The sequence below is a fragment of the Ursus maritimus genome, unplaced genomic scaffold, assembly GCF_017311325.1.
Source record: "Ursus maritimus isolate PB19 unplaced genomic scaffold, ASM1731132v1 scaffold_29, whole genome shotgun sequence".
Lineage (NCBI taxonomy): Eukaryota > Metazoa > Chordata > Mammalia > Carnivora > Ursidae > Ursus > Ursus maritimus.
This window is the reverse complement of record NW_024425452.1, coordinates 22,625,503-22,641,861: the sequence shown is the minus strand read 5'-3', so window position 1 is coordinate 22,641,861 and position 16,359 is coordinate 22,625,503. Positions and strand designations below refer to the sequence as shown.

General features: G+C 34.9%; 1 protein-coding gene across 1 annotated transcript in view; it reads left to right on the top strand.

Moving 5' to 3' along the window:
• LMBRD1 (LMBR1 domain containing 1) overlaps nucleotides 1–16,359 on the top strand; it is a 114,796-nt gene that overhangs the window by 86,862 nt on the left and 11,575 nt on the right. The window contains exons 12-13 of the mRNA XM_008684898.2: nucleotides 281–430; nucleotides 2,553–2,631. Of these exons, the coding sequence (XP_008683120.2) occupies nucleotides 281–430; nucleotides 2,553–2,631 (229 nt within the window). The remainder of the gene's footprint in view (nucleotides 1–280; nucleotides 431–2,552; nucleotides 2,632–16,359) is intronic.

Below are 16,359 nucleotides of genomic sequence, written 5' to 3'. Positions count from 1 at the left end.
TCTAGGTCTTGAGTTTTTCATGGATCATTTATAGGATCCTTTGAATATAGATGCTTTGCTGTGATTTTAAAATAAGCATAATTGTAAAACTAAGCTTTACAGAGAAAGAATTGTCTGTCATTCTCGTAATCATTTGAAATGATTAAGAATTCTTAATTTATTTTAGAAAAAGAAATGGTTGGTTGAACTATATTCCTTACCTCTAACACACAAGCAGAACTTAGTGCCTTACAAATAAAGCATATTGCTGAAATATTGTTACTGTCTTTTTTCTTTCCAGCTGTACAAAATTAGAAGAGGTAGAACCAGACCCCAGGCACTCTTATTTCTTTGCATGATACTTCTGCTTATTGTCCTTCACACTAGCTACATGATTTACAGTCTTGCTCCCCAATATGTTATGTATGGAAGCCAAAATTACTTAATAGAGGTAAGTACAAAATTTTAAACTTCATTATTTTGATGTTTTAAAGAGAGTGGTATTTAAAACCAAGTTTTAATTTGTGAAGGTTGGTATAGGTTAATAGCTCATCAGATCAAGCTTAATATTGCTAAAACAGGTTTTTCACTTCATTTTTGAGCATATTTATGTTTGTTTCATACAAGTTTTTTTTTAATAACACACTGAATTTTATTATTATAGTTCCTTAAATGGATCCCATGGTGCTAAGCTGCTGAACTTTATCTCAGCACTTTATTAAAACTCATAGTCTTTTCTCTAATATAATATTTTAAGTAGTTTTATTAATATGGCTCCCCAAAAAGTTTTGATAAGCAAAGTGTGTCTGCTCATCAGTACTGTGAATCCCACAGGAGATTCTTTAAAAACATTTTATTTGTAGAGTTACAGAGGAAAGCAGTGACCTACCAGGGAAACCCCATACGGCTATCAGTGGGTTTTTCAGCAGAAACTTCGCAGGCCAGAAGGGAGCAGCATGATAAATTAAAAGTGCTAAAAGGAAAAAATCTACAGCCAAGAATACTCTATCCAGCAGGGCTTTCATTTAGAATAGAAGGAGAGAGAGAGTTTCCCAGAAAAACAAAAGTTAGAAGCAAAACCAGCCATGTCCCTGTCACACACAATGCCATCAGCCTGTGGGTCCCAAATCCACAGTGCAGCCGCCCTCTTGCCCCAGTCAGCAGGCAGGGCCTGCTACTTGCTCAATGCCAGTCAACAGGCCATCACCTCAGATTGACAAGGGCTCAAACTGACACTCTTCCCCTCAAATTCCACCCCCTGTGCTCAAGTTTGTGCACAAAAGAAGGCATAATTGTTAGCAGCAGAATGAAGCAACCCAAACAGTGACACTAATTCCGTGGAATATATAATGGATAAAAGGATTGTGGGAGGCTGAGAACATCTCCAACAAGCACATCAAAGAACAATACATACAGCCTGATTCTGGTCAGTAAAAGAAACAAACCCAGGAAAAATAAAATGAGATGAAATGAGAGAGGGAGAGAAACCAAAAGAGACTCTTAAACATAGGAAACAAACAGAGGGTTGCTAGAGGGGAGGTGGGTGGGGGATAGGGTATCTGGATGATGGGCATTAAGGAGGGCACATGATATAATGAGCACTGGGTGTTACATGCAACTGATGAATCACTGAACTCTACCTCTGAAGCTAATAGTACACTGTATGTTAATTAATTGAATTTAAATAAAAAGAAGGAACCCCCCCAAAATTTATTTGTGGGTATCTGAGCTTTCTTTCAATATGGTGGGTATTACCTGTTATACTCTTTCTTTATGTTGATCTTTCAGAAGCCAGCTGTGGCTCCTGGTTGTAACTGGACAGCTAGTTTGGTTGTTTTAACAGTTAAAATATTTTGACCATACCTGATTCAACCTTTGTGTAGTTTGTTTCTTTTTCCTAAAATACCTCTCACTCTACTTAATAATGCAAATCAAATTTGTGTTTCCCGTTCTAGTTCAAGCCTTACTTTAAATGAGTCTTTGATTACTAATCTGGTCTGCCCAGATCACCCCTTTTTTTATACTCTAGTACCATACATGATATTATCAATGGTTGAAAAATTAATTCATCGACAAACTAAGTAATAATGTAGGTGGAACAAATATAAGGCACAAACTATAATAGAAGTACATGGGTAACCTGAGTTTGGGAAACACAGTATTAGAATCCTGTTTTCCACTTCCTGTATCTTTTTATTCTCTTCTTGCCTTATCGTGTCCACGTAGTTCACTAGGTCATGCTTATTAAACTTTTTTCTATGAATAAATGAAGTGAGATTATGCATTTGCATGGACAAAAGATATTCTTGTTTCACAGTGGGAGAGTAAGTAGGCTTTTTCTCTGGGAAGAAGCTCTTTGTTCAGTCCAGGACCTAAAGATTGTTGCAAAAAAGCCCTAAGTTAAAATTTACCATAAATCTTTTTCTTCTAATTTTAATTTTGTATAAAATTTACCTTTTAGAATATTAGCTAGATATAGTTTTCTAGAAAACAGAGTATAAAATTCATACTGTGATTACTTTTTGGTCCAAATATTAATATATTTACATTTTAACCATATTTTTGTCTTTTAGAGCAATATAACTTATGATGACCATAAAAACAATTCAGCCTTCCCTGTGCCAAAGAGATGTGATGCCGATGCCCCTGAAGGTAAGACAGCTCTTATCAACTGCCTTAGAATTTATAACTCTATGAGAAAAGAGTTGGCTTGCATTTTGCTATGTTAATCATTTGATGCATCTGTTTTAATATGTGGTGATAAAGGAACTTTTAGCAGGAAGAAATTGCTAAGTCTTTTCAATAGAATTTCTTGGTGATATATTGATTTCCATTAGGGAAAGGACCATTATAAATTAGTTACTTATCAAGTAACAAAAGGTAGTTCTTATTTATTACATTTACTAATATAATAAGAAATCACTCTTAAATGCCATTCTTTTTCCTTGAAAAACTCAAGATAGTTTTGGTTCAATCTGTAATTCTTAGGACCAAGACCAAAAGTACCAATGACTTAGAACTTTTCATTCATACACGTCTAGTTATTTTACTTAATAATAATGTTAACGATAATAGCAGTTCACTTTTAAGAACATATAATTATGTGTTCCAGGCACTCTGCTAAATATTTTATGTGTATTCTGAGAAAAACTCTGTGATCCTCTGCTTTTAACCTCTTTTTTTAGAGAATTTTTTTTCTTCTTTCTGTTCATTAAGGTGATTTTTTCTTTTGAATATTATTCTGTCCTGATTAAGGATTCCAGGTTCATTCTATCAGAATTTGCAATTTGTTTTCTTCCTTTTTTTTTTTTTGTTTTTAACGATTTTATTTGATAGAGAGCACAAGTGGGGGAGCAAGAGAGGGAGCTGCAGAGGGAGAAGTAGAAGCAGGCTCCCCACTGAGCAGGGAGCCTGCTCGATCCCAGGACCCTGGGATCATGACCTGAGCCAAAGGCAGACTTTTAACCAACTGCGCCACCCAGGCGTCCATGCAACTTTTTTCCTACTCTTATCTTTAAAATTCTTTTATATCAGGGTAAAGAAATATATCAGATATACTAAATTTCTTCATAAATCACTCCTGAGTACCATTATAAAAAGATAAATTCTGAGTTTTTTAGTAGGGTCAACTACAGACTGTGATGGAGTAATAGGAAGAATAAGCATAGAATACAGGGATAGCCCTGTATGGGAGACATAGCCAGAAGGAGCTATTACAGTAATCCAGAAGAGATGGTGGAAGCCTGAATTAGACAGTGGTCATGAGCACATGAAATGAAGAAAGAAATTCAGGGGTGAATTAAGAGAATTTCTGATTGTTTGGATCCAAAGCAATTTTGAGGAAGACAAAAAATTCTAGAACAGCCCTCCAGTTACTGAGTAGATTGCTAAATTTTGGTATCACCAAACTGAGATAAAAATACTTTTAAGATTAGAGAGAATTGTAAGAAATGATTAGTTGACCTGAGATATCTCCAGGACATTCAGGTGAGGTTTCATAGGCAGTTGAATATGTATGTAAGGAACTGAGAGGGAAGAGTGAGAGGAGAACGGAGACTGGACCTCAGAAAAAATGTTATCTAAGGGCAAGCGGATAAAGAAGGTACAGTATGGACTGAAAAAAAAGTGAGAAAAATGTTGAAGAGAAATCTAATTGCGTTGAATAAAAACGAATACAAATCAGTGACTGAGTTTATATTAGTCTTCATTGAAATTCTTCATAGGGTTGAGAGTGATTAGGCAGAAACTAAAGAAGGCATGCAGGGTCAAGGACATTTTTGTTTTGCCTTTTTTTTTTTTTTTTTTTTAATTAGGAGAGACTTCAGCGATGATGGGATGGAACTAGTGGAACAGGAGAAGCTGAAAAATATCAGAAAGGCTGAATGATGGGACCATATCCAGTTCTAGAGGAGATGGTATTAAGAATATCCAAGACACGATGCTTTAGATAGAATGAAAGGTACCTCCTTTTCTAGGTTGTAAGGAAAGAAGCAAGGATATGGACTCATATACTAATTTCTTAGTGAGAGTGGACAGGAAGTTGTCATTTGTATCTCATTGTCTCAGGTTGCTGTGAAGTGTAAGTTCAGGTCATCTGAGAGCTGAGTAGGCCATCGGGGCACATAATTGAGGAAAGTGGCAAAAGTTTTTGATAGGCCATGAAAGTGAATAAAGAGGGTTCTCACTGAGGATAAATCAGTGAGAGATAAATGTGTCAGGGGACAGAGATGAAATTATCAGTTTGTGTTTTTGTTGAACAGATCTGTACAACCAGTGCGATTATTCTCCATTGGTGCTTAGTTGTCTGGGGAGGGTAGGTTGAAGGTTTGAAGTAGGATGCAAAGCAAAGGACAGGCTAAGAGTGACAATAAAGTGACCAACCACAGAGTCTGGGATGCTTAAAGAAATAAGGGGAGAGACTAAAACTGGGAGAAAAGAACAAAATAGAGAAGAGATAGGAAAACAAATCCAGTGGGATACCTTTTGTTGCCCAAAGAAGTAATAGTAAAAACTTTCTAGTATAAATAAATATGACTTGACTTTCCAGTTCTACTTTTATAATGACTTTAGTCCCAATTTTTTTTCTTTGAAATGTACACACCCATCACATCACAGAAAGGGTGGATAGTTGAAATGGGTTGTCATTTTTAGCTAAGTGAAAATAGAATGAAAAATTACTGCTGAGTTAATTTGTAATTTTTTTTTTGAACTAAGAAGGCATTGATCCTGAAGATCTAAAATAGATTCTGTTTTAAAATTCTTATGTCACTATTGAAAACTTAGCAGAAAAAATAAATAAAAACACATTAAGATTTCAAAATTAATGTTGCAGTGGTAAAGGGAATTTAAAATGCCCCTGTATTGCTGAACTGAGTGAATTTGTGTGTTATATAGCTCAGTAAGGTTTAGTCAGATGATATACTTGACCATAATTTTTTATGAATCCTATTGAGTATTTTTCTTTTTCAGTCTAACCTAATTTACGTTAGTTAAAATGACTCTATCTGAACTGTTGGATATTTTTCTTAAACATTTCAGTTGACTTATCCTTTGAAATGTTACTTTGCAGTAAAAACACCCTTTAGGTTTATGGATTTGATTAATTTTTCTCAACCTTTTCTTTTGTTCTATAGCTCATCCTTAAATGTTAACTTCGCACAGTTCACAGTTACAAATGTTCATGGTAGAAATATCATTGGATCTGGGGTAGCAGGGTAGATTTTTTAAAATAAAAATAATGATGGAGAAAGATAAAGAGCAGATTAGGACATGAGATTTGACAACATAGGGGTGGGGATGGTGTGGACTATATGGTGACAGGCTAGTATGATTGTATCCATTTGAACACGAACTTGGAAATCTCAACATACAGAGAAAAAAAAACACTGTTATTTGTGACATTTTGGTGGGCACATTTGACTAGGGTAGATGGTGCTACAATATAAATATGCCATAAGGCACTTGATGGCAATTTTGTTATGTGTCTGTTGCAAGTAACAGAATCTTGAAGAGTGAGTTTTAGATTTAGAAACAAAAATTATGTTATGCTTAAAATTATTTCTGAGAAAAGATAATCTCCCTGGAAAGATATTAAAGCAACAATTTCTAAAAATACATATATGGATCTCTTATCAATCAGTACATTTTAGAGACTTTTTTTCTTAAATAATACTGTGTTCATCAGTGGGGTAGTCTTGCATTTATTAAACATATAGAAAATATTACTGACACCCTAGTTTTAAGTGCTTATAGTGTCTAAGATTTAAAAGAGAGTCATTCATTTAAAAATAGTTTAGATTTTCGTGTTTAAAATAATCTCTTACAGAATAGAATGGGTTAGCAGATTTATGAGGAATACATATCATATTGTGTTTATAAAGTTCTCCTAAAATGACAATATTACATAATTTATCTTGGCAGGTGGTGTATAGTTTATATGTTTAAAGTGAGTTAACTCGGCAAGTTAGAAATCAAGTTTTAAATTTTATATGCCATTATGGCAAAAGGATCTTTACATTCCTAGTTTTATATTCTTTAATTGCTACTTAATCTAACAAGCGTTAATACAAAGTTTATGTGTTAATGTGAATAAAATAGTTAAACACAGAATTATTACAAGTAACATAAACGTACATAAATATTCGATTCAAAATAGGAAGATGAAAGTTCATTGTTCCTTAATGGACAAACACAATAGGTATTGAGAGTACTAGGGTAGATTTTGGAAAAGTGTCAAAGAAACACATGCACCTATTATATGTATCTCTCTTATATGTATTATATGTATCTCTGCCATTGAAAAACACACAGCCTAATGGACTTGGATATGAAAATAAATAATTGTAATAGAAGGAAAAAGTAAGTGGCAAGCTAGAAAAAAATGATAGACAAAATGCTATGGGAAGGCAAAAGGGGATAATGATTTATTCTGCCCAGGGGGCAGTATAACATTTCAGCTGGGCCCAAAAAGCATAGATTAAATAAATCTAAATGAGCAACAACAACAAAAAAATGGAGGATATTCCAAGCCGAGAATGTACCTGCATTAATAAGGCATAAAGACATAAATATATTTGGCACGTTATAGTAACAGTAAGTTATGGCAGGAGCATTGAATAATTGGGGAATGCAGTGAGGGATGAAGGAAGATAATATGTTTCCAAATGACTGTTTTTAAAAATTGACGAACCCCAAGTCTTATTTGTGTTGTTCTGTTTAATTCTTTTATCTTTTCTTGACATAAACTTGTGTTGTCTTACTTGGAACTGGAAATGAAGTGATCTGTATAAGGCAAACTTGATTTTTGTGGGTTATTCTGATTAAGTATATTTGTTAATATATATAGCTAGTTTTAAATAATCAAATGATCTACATAGGTTTAGGTTTTAGCTTTAGGATATAATTTTACTAGGACAAATGGTTAAGATGACTCAAGTTAGCTGGTGATGCTAAAATAGAAGTTGATATGTTAAACTAAACCACATGAATTACAACAAACTGAGCAGACTTAAAAAGCTAAAGCAGGGTTATAATTATATACACTAAATACAAAGGGAAAGTGAGAATTATTTGGAATCACTAAAGATAATGTGTTGGAAAAAAAAAGTTAAAGTAAAATGTGTATAATACCTTACTTTAGAAAGTAGTTCTAAATTCTGGAGTAAACAAGCCCATCATCAAGAAATGACTCAAAATACATTCTCTATAAATAAAACTTGTTTACTTGTCTGTTTTGCCAGCAAATAAGAAGGTTGACCTGTTTTCTCAGAACCTCAAGTGCCTATCCTTCTAAAAACATTTTATCTAACATACTGTGTCAGGGATAGAGAATCTTTTTTCTCCTCATTTTATGTGTGAGAATTATAGAAATGGAAATAAAGGCCACAAAGAGATACATACATTGTAAACAGTTTTAAAATATAAATTAGAATGTTAAAGCAAAAAAAAAAAAACTTTATAGAGGACATCTAACATATGTAATCCTCTTTATTGCAGATACAGAAACTAAGGCCCTAAGAAATGAGAATTAATAGCTGTACACATAATATGAGACTTGGGACGATAATGCAAGTGTCTGGATTCCCAATATCTTTTTTTTTAATTCAGTTAATTAAGATATAATGTATTATTGATTTCAGGGATACAGGTCTGTGATTCATCAGTCTCTTATAATACCCAGTGCTCATTATAACACATACCTTCCCCAGTGTCCATCACCCAGTTACTCCATCCCTCCACTCCCCTCCCCTCCAGCAACCCTCAGTTTGTTTCCTGTGATTAAGAGTCTCTTATGGTTTGTCTCCCTCTCTGGTTTCATCTTGTTTCATCTTTTCCTCTCTTCCCCTGTGGTCCTCTGCCTTGTTTCTTAAATTCCACGTATCAGTGAGATCATCTGATAATTGTCTTTTTCTGATTGACTTATTTCGCTCAGTATAATACCCTTTAGTTCCATCCATGTCATTGCAAATGGCAAGATTTCATTTTCTGATGGCTGTGTCATATTCCATTTATACATATACCACATCTTCTTTATCCACTCATCTCCCAGTATCTTTTTGTAGATACATTCTGTGTCTTGTGTTTTGTTTGTGTTGTTTGTCCTTTTAAATTTTAAAAATAAAACCGTTAACTCCTTTTTTAATGTAATGGAGATAGTCATTTGAAGCCATGAGGGAATCTAAGAGCAACCAGTGAAGAACTAAGAAGGGACAATCAGTGAGTTAGGTGGAAAATTAGGCAAGGGAAGAGTGATGAACCATTTCAAGTGCTGGCATTTGCCAAATTAAAAAAAAAAGAGAGAAACTATTTAAACATATGATGGCAGTAGGAAGAGGACGACTGTTGAAATAAGGAAAACTCTCTGACCATGAGATCTGTAATTGTTTCAAAGATCAGGCAGAAAGGAGGGTTTTTTTGTTTTGTTTTGTTTTGTTTGTTTTCTAGGTAAAGAGAAGTAAATAAGGCTAGAAAGGTGGTGTTAGGGAGTAGGATGATCAGAGACTGATTTTTCCTGAGGTTAGCCAAGAGGTGTGTTGTTCAGGAGCGGGTGTAGGCTAGGGTAGGCCAGATTTCAGGAGTCTGGGGAAGAAGAGGAATTTAAATTTTGGGCAAGTCAAATTAATAAGCCTTTTGTTCTGATTGATCAGTGTGGACAAACAGCTCAGGTAATCTTTTTTGAAGCAGAGACTGGGAATTTAGAGGGCCTATGTCTGGCTTGTCAAAGGTAAACATGCAGGGGGCCATCCATGAGTCTTAACCAAGTCATATGGGAAGGGGAGTTCTTTGCAGTAAATGCACAAAGAGTAGGGAGATTTATTTAACCATGTTTCCAGAATCACAGAGCTCTGGTTGAGTTCAGCATTGTCAGGATAAATCAGGTAAGACAAGGACTAAGAAATGACTCTTGGTGGGGTAAATTGGGTGACTGACAAGAACAGTTCTGATGGGATGGTGCAGGCAGAAACCTGATCGGAGCAGGTTAAAGACGGAATGGGGACTTGAGTAGCTGAAAGTCTGAAATAATTGTCATGACAAAAACACCAAGAAAAAGAACAACAGCTGAGTAAAATACCAAATTTCTTAAAAGTATCAAAGTGCTGATAAGGTCTTAAGACAAACATCTCAGTTGTTCTCAGTCATCATCATGAGACCAGCAGCATCTGGGAACTTGGGAACTTGTTAGAAATGTAAATTGTTAGGCTCCACCTTAGGCCTTCTAAATCAGAAACTCTAGGGATGGAACCTAGCAGTCTGTTTTAATAATTGCTCCAGGAGGGGTGTCCGGGTGACTCAGTTGGTTAAGTGTCCAACTCTTAGTTTCAGCTCAGGTCATGATCTCAGGGGTTGTGGGATGAAACCTTGGGTCGGGCTCCATGCTTAGAGGGGAATCTGTTTGAGAGTCTTTCCCTCAACCCCTTCCCCTGCTCACTTCCTCTCTCTTTAAAATAGGTAAGTAAATCTTTAAAAAAAAAAAAATCCCTCCAGGTGATTCTGGTGCTGCATTGGTCTGAGTGAAGGGAAAAAACCCAGAACAAAGTAATAAGTAGAGTACTAAGCTGCTTTGTTCTGAGGGCACTTAACAAATCCAGTGATTTAAGCTCTAGTTTTCACAGCCTTTTGAGGCAAAAGGAACAGAAAATAATACAGCAGTCCTATCCAGCGAAAATATAATGTGAATCACGTAGGTGATTTAAACTTTTTTAGCACAGCCAAATTAAAAGAGATTTTATTAAATGGCATTGTTTTTAACCCAGTATATCCAAAATATTGTTTCAACTAGTAACTAACACAGTGTTTTACTGAGATACTTTATATCCTTTTTCATACTAAGTCTTCAAAACCTGGTGTATATTTTTCACTTAAATAACACCATAATTCAAACCCCAAATTTTCATCATCTAAATGAAACAATTTATTAAAGTAAAATACAGTTCTACCAAAGCAAAAAAGTTCTGTTTAATGAAAAAATATTTTACACTGCTTCAGTTTTTAATTTATATTTGAATTAATTAAAATTCAAAATTAACTTAGAAATTTAGTTCCTTAGTCTCAGTAGTCATATGTGGATTATTTAATAGCCACATGTTACTAGTAGCTATTATTAGGACATGCAGGTGTAGAGCACGCATGAGTGGTGGCGTCTCATAAAAGATATATGTGCCCTCTTGTAAAGCTGAGCACCCCTGTCTCCCAAGAATTATATCACCATATGAGGGTGAACAAGTAACAAAGTAATATTACTTCCAGAAAACTGAAGGCAAAGTTGGCCTTAGTGTCAAGAACAGGAAGGTAAGAATCATATTCGTGAGAAATTGTAACCACAGAACTACCAGCTCTTTGCAGATTTGCAGTCCAAATACAAGTCACCAGAGTGAATTTCATTATCATCTCTGACTGGCAGACTAGACACATGGCACAAGTGAATATAAATGCTCACCAGAGGGATGCACCTTAATTCTAGGCCTCAAGGAATTCCTGCAAAGGAGCACAAGTAAAGGCATTGGAGCCAAATATTTAAGCACACAAGGAAACAAAGCACCATGAAAGAAAGCTAGAAGAAATAGCAGGCAGCAAAAAGAGACTCACTAAGACCAGATATTGAAATTATTAACACAAATTCTAGAACAGCAAACTATGATACAAGGAATAAAACCAGATCAAAATATTGGCAGGAAACAACAAACAGAATGAATGAAAGAAACTATGACAGATTTGTAATGTACCCAAATACACTATTTAGAAATGAACATACGGTAATGGGAATTAAACCCACTTCAGGGAACTATAGCTTAAAACCACAATGAGTTTTCCATACATTGTTTATTAGTTGTAAGAGGAAATGTAGTAGCTGTCATAGCTATACATCAGAGAAACTGGGCAATATCTGCAGCTGGTAAACAAAATTACCATCATCAAGGGGCAGTGCATGACATGCCTTAAGATATGACACCCTGGGGCGCCTAGGTGGTGTAGTTGTTAAGCGTCTGCCTTCAGCTCAGGGCGTGATCCCGGCGTTATGGGATCGAGCCCCACATCAGGCTCCTCCGCTATGAGCCTGCTTCTTCCTCTCCCACTCCCCTTGCTTGTGTTCCCTCTCTCGCTGGCTGTCTCTATCTCTGTCAAATAAATAAATAAAGTCTTAAAAAAAAAAAAGATATGACACCCTGAGAAGAATGGAGAGCATGACTCAAACCATGAGGAAATATCAGACAAAGCCAAATTGACAATTGACAAGTATGGTATAAAGTGACTAGCTTGTATGGTTTAAAAATGTCAGTGTCGTAAAAGACAAAGAGGTTGAGGAATTGTTACTGATTAGACACGTTAACCAAAAGTAATATATGATCCTGGATTGGATGGAGGATAAAAATTCTAGAAAGAATAAACTGGGATAAATGGCAGAGTTGGAATATGGATTGTTCAGAAAATGTAATCATTGAGAGAATGATAAAAGGCGGGGAAAAACTACATGAAACCTGCTGTATACCACCAAACGACAACTATTTTAAAAACATAGTCCCAAGTATAGGCCAAGCTATGAAACTATTAAAGATAACCATTTCTAACTACCATTTAGGGGGTATTATACATTATACTATTCATATAATTACACACTATATACTGTTAAAAATTTACACTTAAATGTTATTTTTCTTAAATTCCATAAATTTAAGTTTATATCCAGTAGTTCAACATGATGTATTTGCCCTACAAAATGACAGAACACATTTTGAACATGAAAGTTAGTGAATTCCCTAAGCAATTTAGAATAGAAGGTATAACTTTTTATGAAAGTGAGTTAATCTTTCTTGTTTATTTTTAATTTTGAATCTGCTACAAAATAATTCATCTCTCATAGTTTCCTGTCACTTCTGGTATAAATTTCTAGCATCAGATAAACCTTGATTTAATTATAGACCTATTCAATCATGTAAGATGAGTTATTCTTTGGCTGGGTTTACAGAATGTATTCTTATTGAGGCTCTATGCAAACGGACAGTTTACATCCACAAAGAACATATTAAAAACTCTCCAGAAATTAAACCTCTTCTCTAAAGGCACATAGTACTTTAAAACTTACTGAAGAATTTTTTCAGATTTTTAATCCAGTTTAAGTGCAAAGATGTTCTTTATTTGGTAATATAATCCAACTTCTTTAAACAATTCAAGATTTTTCTATAAATTTATCAACTATTTTTAATGATAGAGCAGTTTTTACATTTTCTTATGTGAAGCTTTTGCTTTGAAAGCTATGATCTGAAAAAGGTGGATTTTCTAAGTGGTTTCTTATCAGAGTGTCAGCAACCAAGCCTTCTTCTTTCTGAAAACTTCGCAAATTTACTCTGTTAACTCTAGCATATTGTCCATTCCAGAGTATCATATTTTAACAATACATGATAGACTATCTAAAGTCTAAACCATTCCCACATGCTTATCAATAAATTTTAAAACCTTTTTAATTCCATAACATGTAGGGAACTGACACCAACATAATATGCTAATGTTCAGCAATTTTGGACACACAAATATTTCCCTGTCCCTGTGTTAAATAATAGTGAGAACAAAAAGAGTTTATCTGCTTGCTTCAGGAAATGCTCCTGACTATGAAATTACTAAAATAGCTTCATTGCTCAGTAAGACTTACTTCAAGACTTCTCATTTCATTGTATCCACCAATTCAAAACCTACATCATAAACTTAGCCCAGTTCTACCCAGTTCCTCACCTTTCAAGACCTTGATTTAAGCGGTCCAATCCATTCCAATCCCTTAAACTTTATGAATATCTTATTTTTCTCTTTCTTGTTTTCCCTCACTATAGTTAGTCTAATAAACTTAGCTTTGCTAGTTGACAGCCTAATCTTGCTGAGAGATTTAAGGAGGATTAATAATTTAATCAGTAGATTCAGAATCTTAAATCTGTGTTCTTATTTTCTGCCTGCTAGTTATCTATATGGAAATGCATGTCCTGCCAACCCCTCAAACCCCAAGTCTAAGACTGAACTCCTTTCCTTCCTTCTTCCTCTTATTTTTCCCACCTGTCACCTTCATGTCATGGGGTGGGAGGAGTTGTCCTATTCCTTTTCTGTGCTCACAACTTACTCAGATGGAAATCTCAAAATAATATGCACATTTTTTTTTACTCTTCCAGGAGCTAACCAGTGTCCATGTCTCACTGATAGAAATAGCAAACAAAAAGAAACAACTGGGTTATTATCCATCAGTGAGAATACTTGAAATAACATATAGCTTTATGTTTCAATATAGAAAAATAAATACTGTGATGGTATGATGGTAGGTGGAACAATGTATATATTACCTCATTTTTTATGCTATTGCACATAAACACATCTAGAAGTCTGGCTGTTAGGGAAATAAAATTTGGAGTAAAAACAAGAAGTGAATATTTACTCTTTTTTAATAAATAGATTTTATTCTATAATTAAAGGAAAACATTGTGTTAAGCCTTTTTAAGGATGAAAATAATGACAGATAAAATAGTGGCATGCATCTACCGAGTAGATACTGGTTTTAGAGAAGACTTTTTTCCTCCCATTTTGTTGAAATGTGGGAATAGGTTGGGTAGTTCCTGAGACTTTGAAAAATTTAATTCTTGAATTTTTGATACCAACCTTTTCCCCAGAATATTGAATGTTCTTTTCTACTTGAGCTTCTGAGGTTCCAGGAAATTTTATTTAGAGATCTAGGTTACTAAGCAATACTGTTCAGAGCACTTTACATGATCACTAACAATGGATTCAGGTAGTTTTTTTTACCCACCCACCCATACTTCGACCTGTAAGCAAAAAAAAAAAAAAAAAAAAAAAAGGAAAGAAAGAAAAGAAAAATGCTTTTTCAGGAGATGCTTATTTCTGTTTAAAAACCAGTGTTATTAAAGGAGTTACTGTACTAGTTGACATTTGATGTTTGATTTATATAAGTAAAATGCACACTTTAAGGAAAGCCAATTTTAATAGGCTGAAAATGAAGCTGCTCAAGAGATTTCATTAGAAACTAAGCCTTAAGGGCTGAGGTCGAAAAAAGGACACTGCTGTTTCGTGATGACAGTATTTGTTAATGTCTCCTGTGGTGCTATGTGCCCATGTGGGTGGTCCATAAATATAATTTGAAATGAAAATGGTACCATATTCTTACTGTGGTGATTTAAAAGGCAGATTTGAATATGGACTATCAGTTTAACACCTCCTACCCCATATTGGGTAAAGCTAATTAATTTTAGCTTTCTGGAATTTTTTAACTAAGAAGAACTTCTAATTCAGGATTCAGGCAGTGGCCTTTAAAAACAGACACACGCACACACACACACACACACAACTATAGGTAGTCTTTTTGTTTTATAGTCTGAAAGTTTGGGGTTAGGGATGGGGATGGGAAAGTTAAGGATAGTTAGATTTAGTCTTAAGACAAAGATTTAGTCTATAAGACGAAGATAAGGCAACTCTTAGAATTGTGATAATTTTGATAGCCTTTTAAAAAGTTATATGATTTCTTTGAGGAATACAACATTAATAGCTATTAGAATTGGCACACCTGTAGAAGATACTGACATATATTTTTTAGTAATACTGAGAATCACAGTCTTATTTAATAGTCTTGAAATTCTAAGGTAAATTTATAGATGTTTTGATTTCCAGGATTCCGTATGGTCATTTAATTTTACTACCTATTATTCCTGTGTTTTTTCATTTAACAAATGTTAATTGATGTCTACTGTGTGTCAGGCGCTATTCTAGGTACTAGTGATAGAACAGTGACAAAACAGTTCAATATTCCTGTCCCCATGAAGCTTACTTAGTAGAAGGAGTTAAGTATGTCAAGTGGTAAGTATTATGGAGAGAAATGAAGTACTAAAGTAGAGTAAGTGATGCCCAGAAGGAGGGATGATTAAAATTTTGAGTAGAAAGGAAATTCTTACTAAGAAGCTGTCATTTGAGTAAAATGACCTTAAGCAAGTGAGGAGCAAAGGCAGCTACTGGGGAAGCCCATTCTAGACCAGAAGTAACAGCAAATGTGGCAGAGTGGAGGTATGCTGGAGGAAGTGGAGGAGCAATGAGCAGTCAAGTTTAAGGACTTTAGCTTTTACTTTCAAGAGATTTCATTAGAAACTAATAGATGTGTTTGAGCCTGTTTGACTTTGTTTTGTTCCTGGTATTCCTTCATAAATTGAGGACTAATAAGATAACCTGTTAACTTCTTAGTCTCACTGTTGGTCATTGCACATTTTCTCACTAGATTCCCTTCACAGCTGAGAGCAAGTGTGGTCATGTGGTATGTGGGGTTAGGGCATTATCTCGTGGTCAAGGAAGCAAGCAAAATAAAGATGTGAGCCTGTTAGCTATCTATGGGTAGCTCTATAAGACTTACCAATCCTGTGAAAATAATATACAGAGCCTACCTTATTTTGGTAACGTGTTTATTAAAATGTTTAAAATGAATAGTTCTTGATGAAGTTTATATAAACTATTAGATAGGGCCTTTGAACTATACTTACTGACTTCACTGTTTCTCACACTACCACCATTCTTCAAAGCACACTTACCTTCATTCGCTCTTTTCTCCACACCCAGTCAGTTGCTAAGGGATGCAGCTTATTGCCAGAATGACCTTCATATCTCGCATGAATTGCTGTACCTTTTAACTAGTGCTCCACTCTGACCCACACTACACAGTGCTGTTAGCGTAATTGTTCTGAAGCAGTGATTGTCATACTTACACATGATCTGAGTCTTGAAGGCTTTTTAGACACAGATGGCAAATTGTTGATTCGGTAAATCTGAGGTGGGACTTCTGGATTTTCTGAGGGTTCTGGTCTGGGAGCAACACTGTGGCTCTAATAATGCCTTTCCTCCAGTAGAAACCTT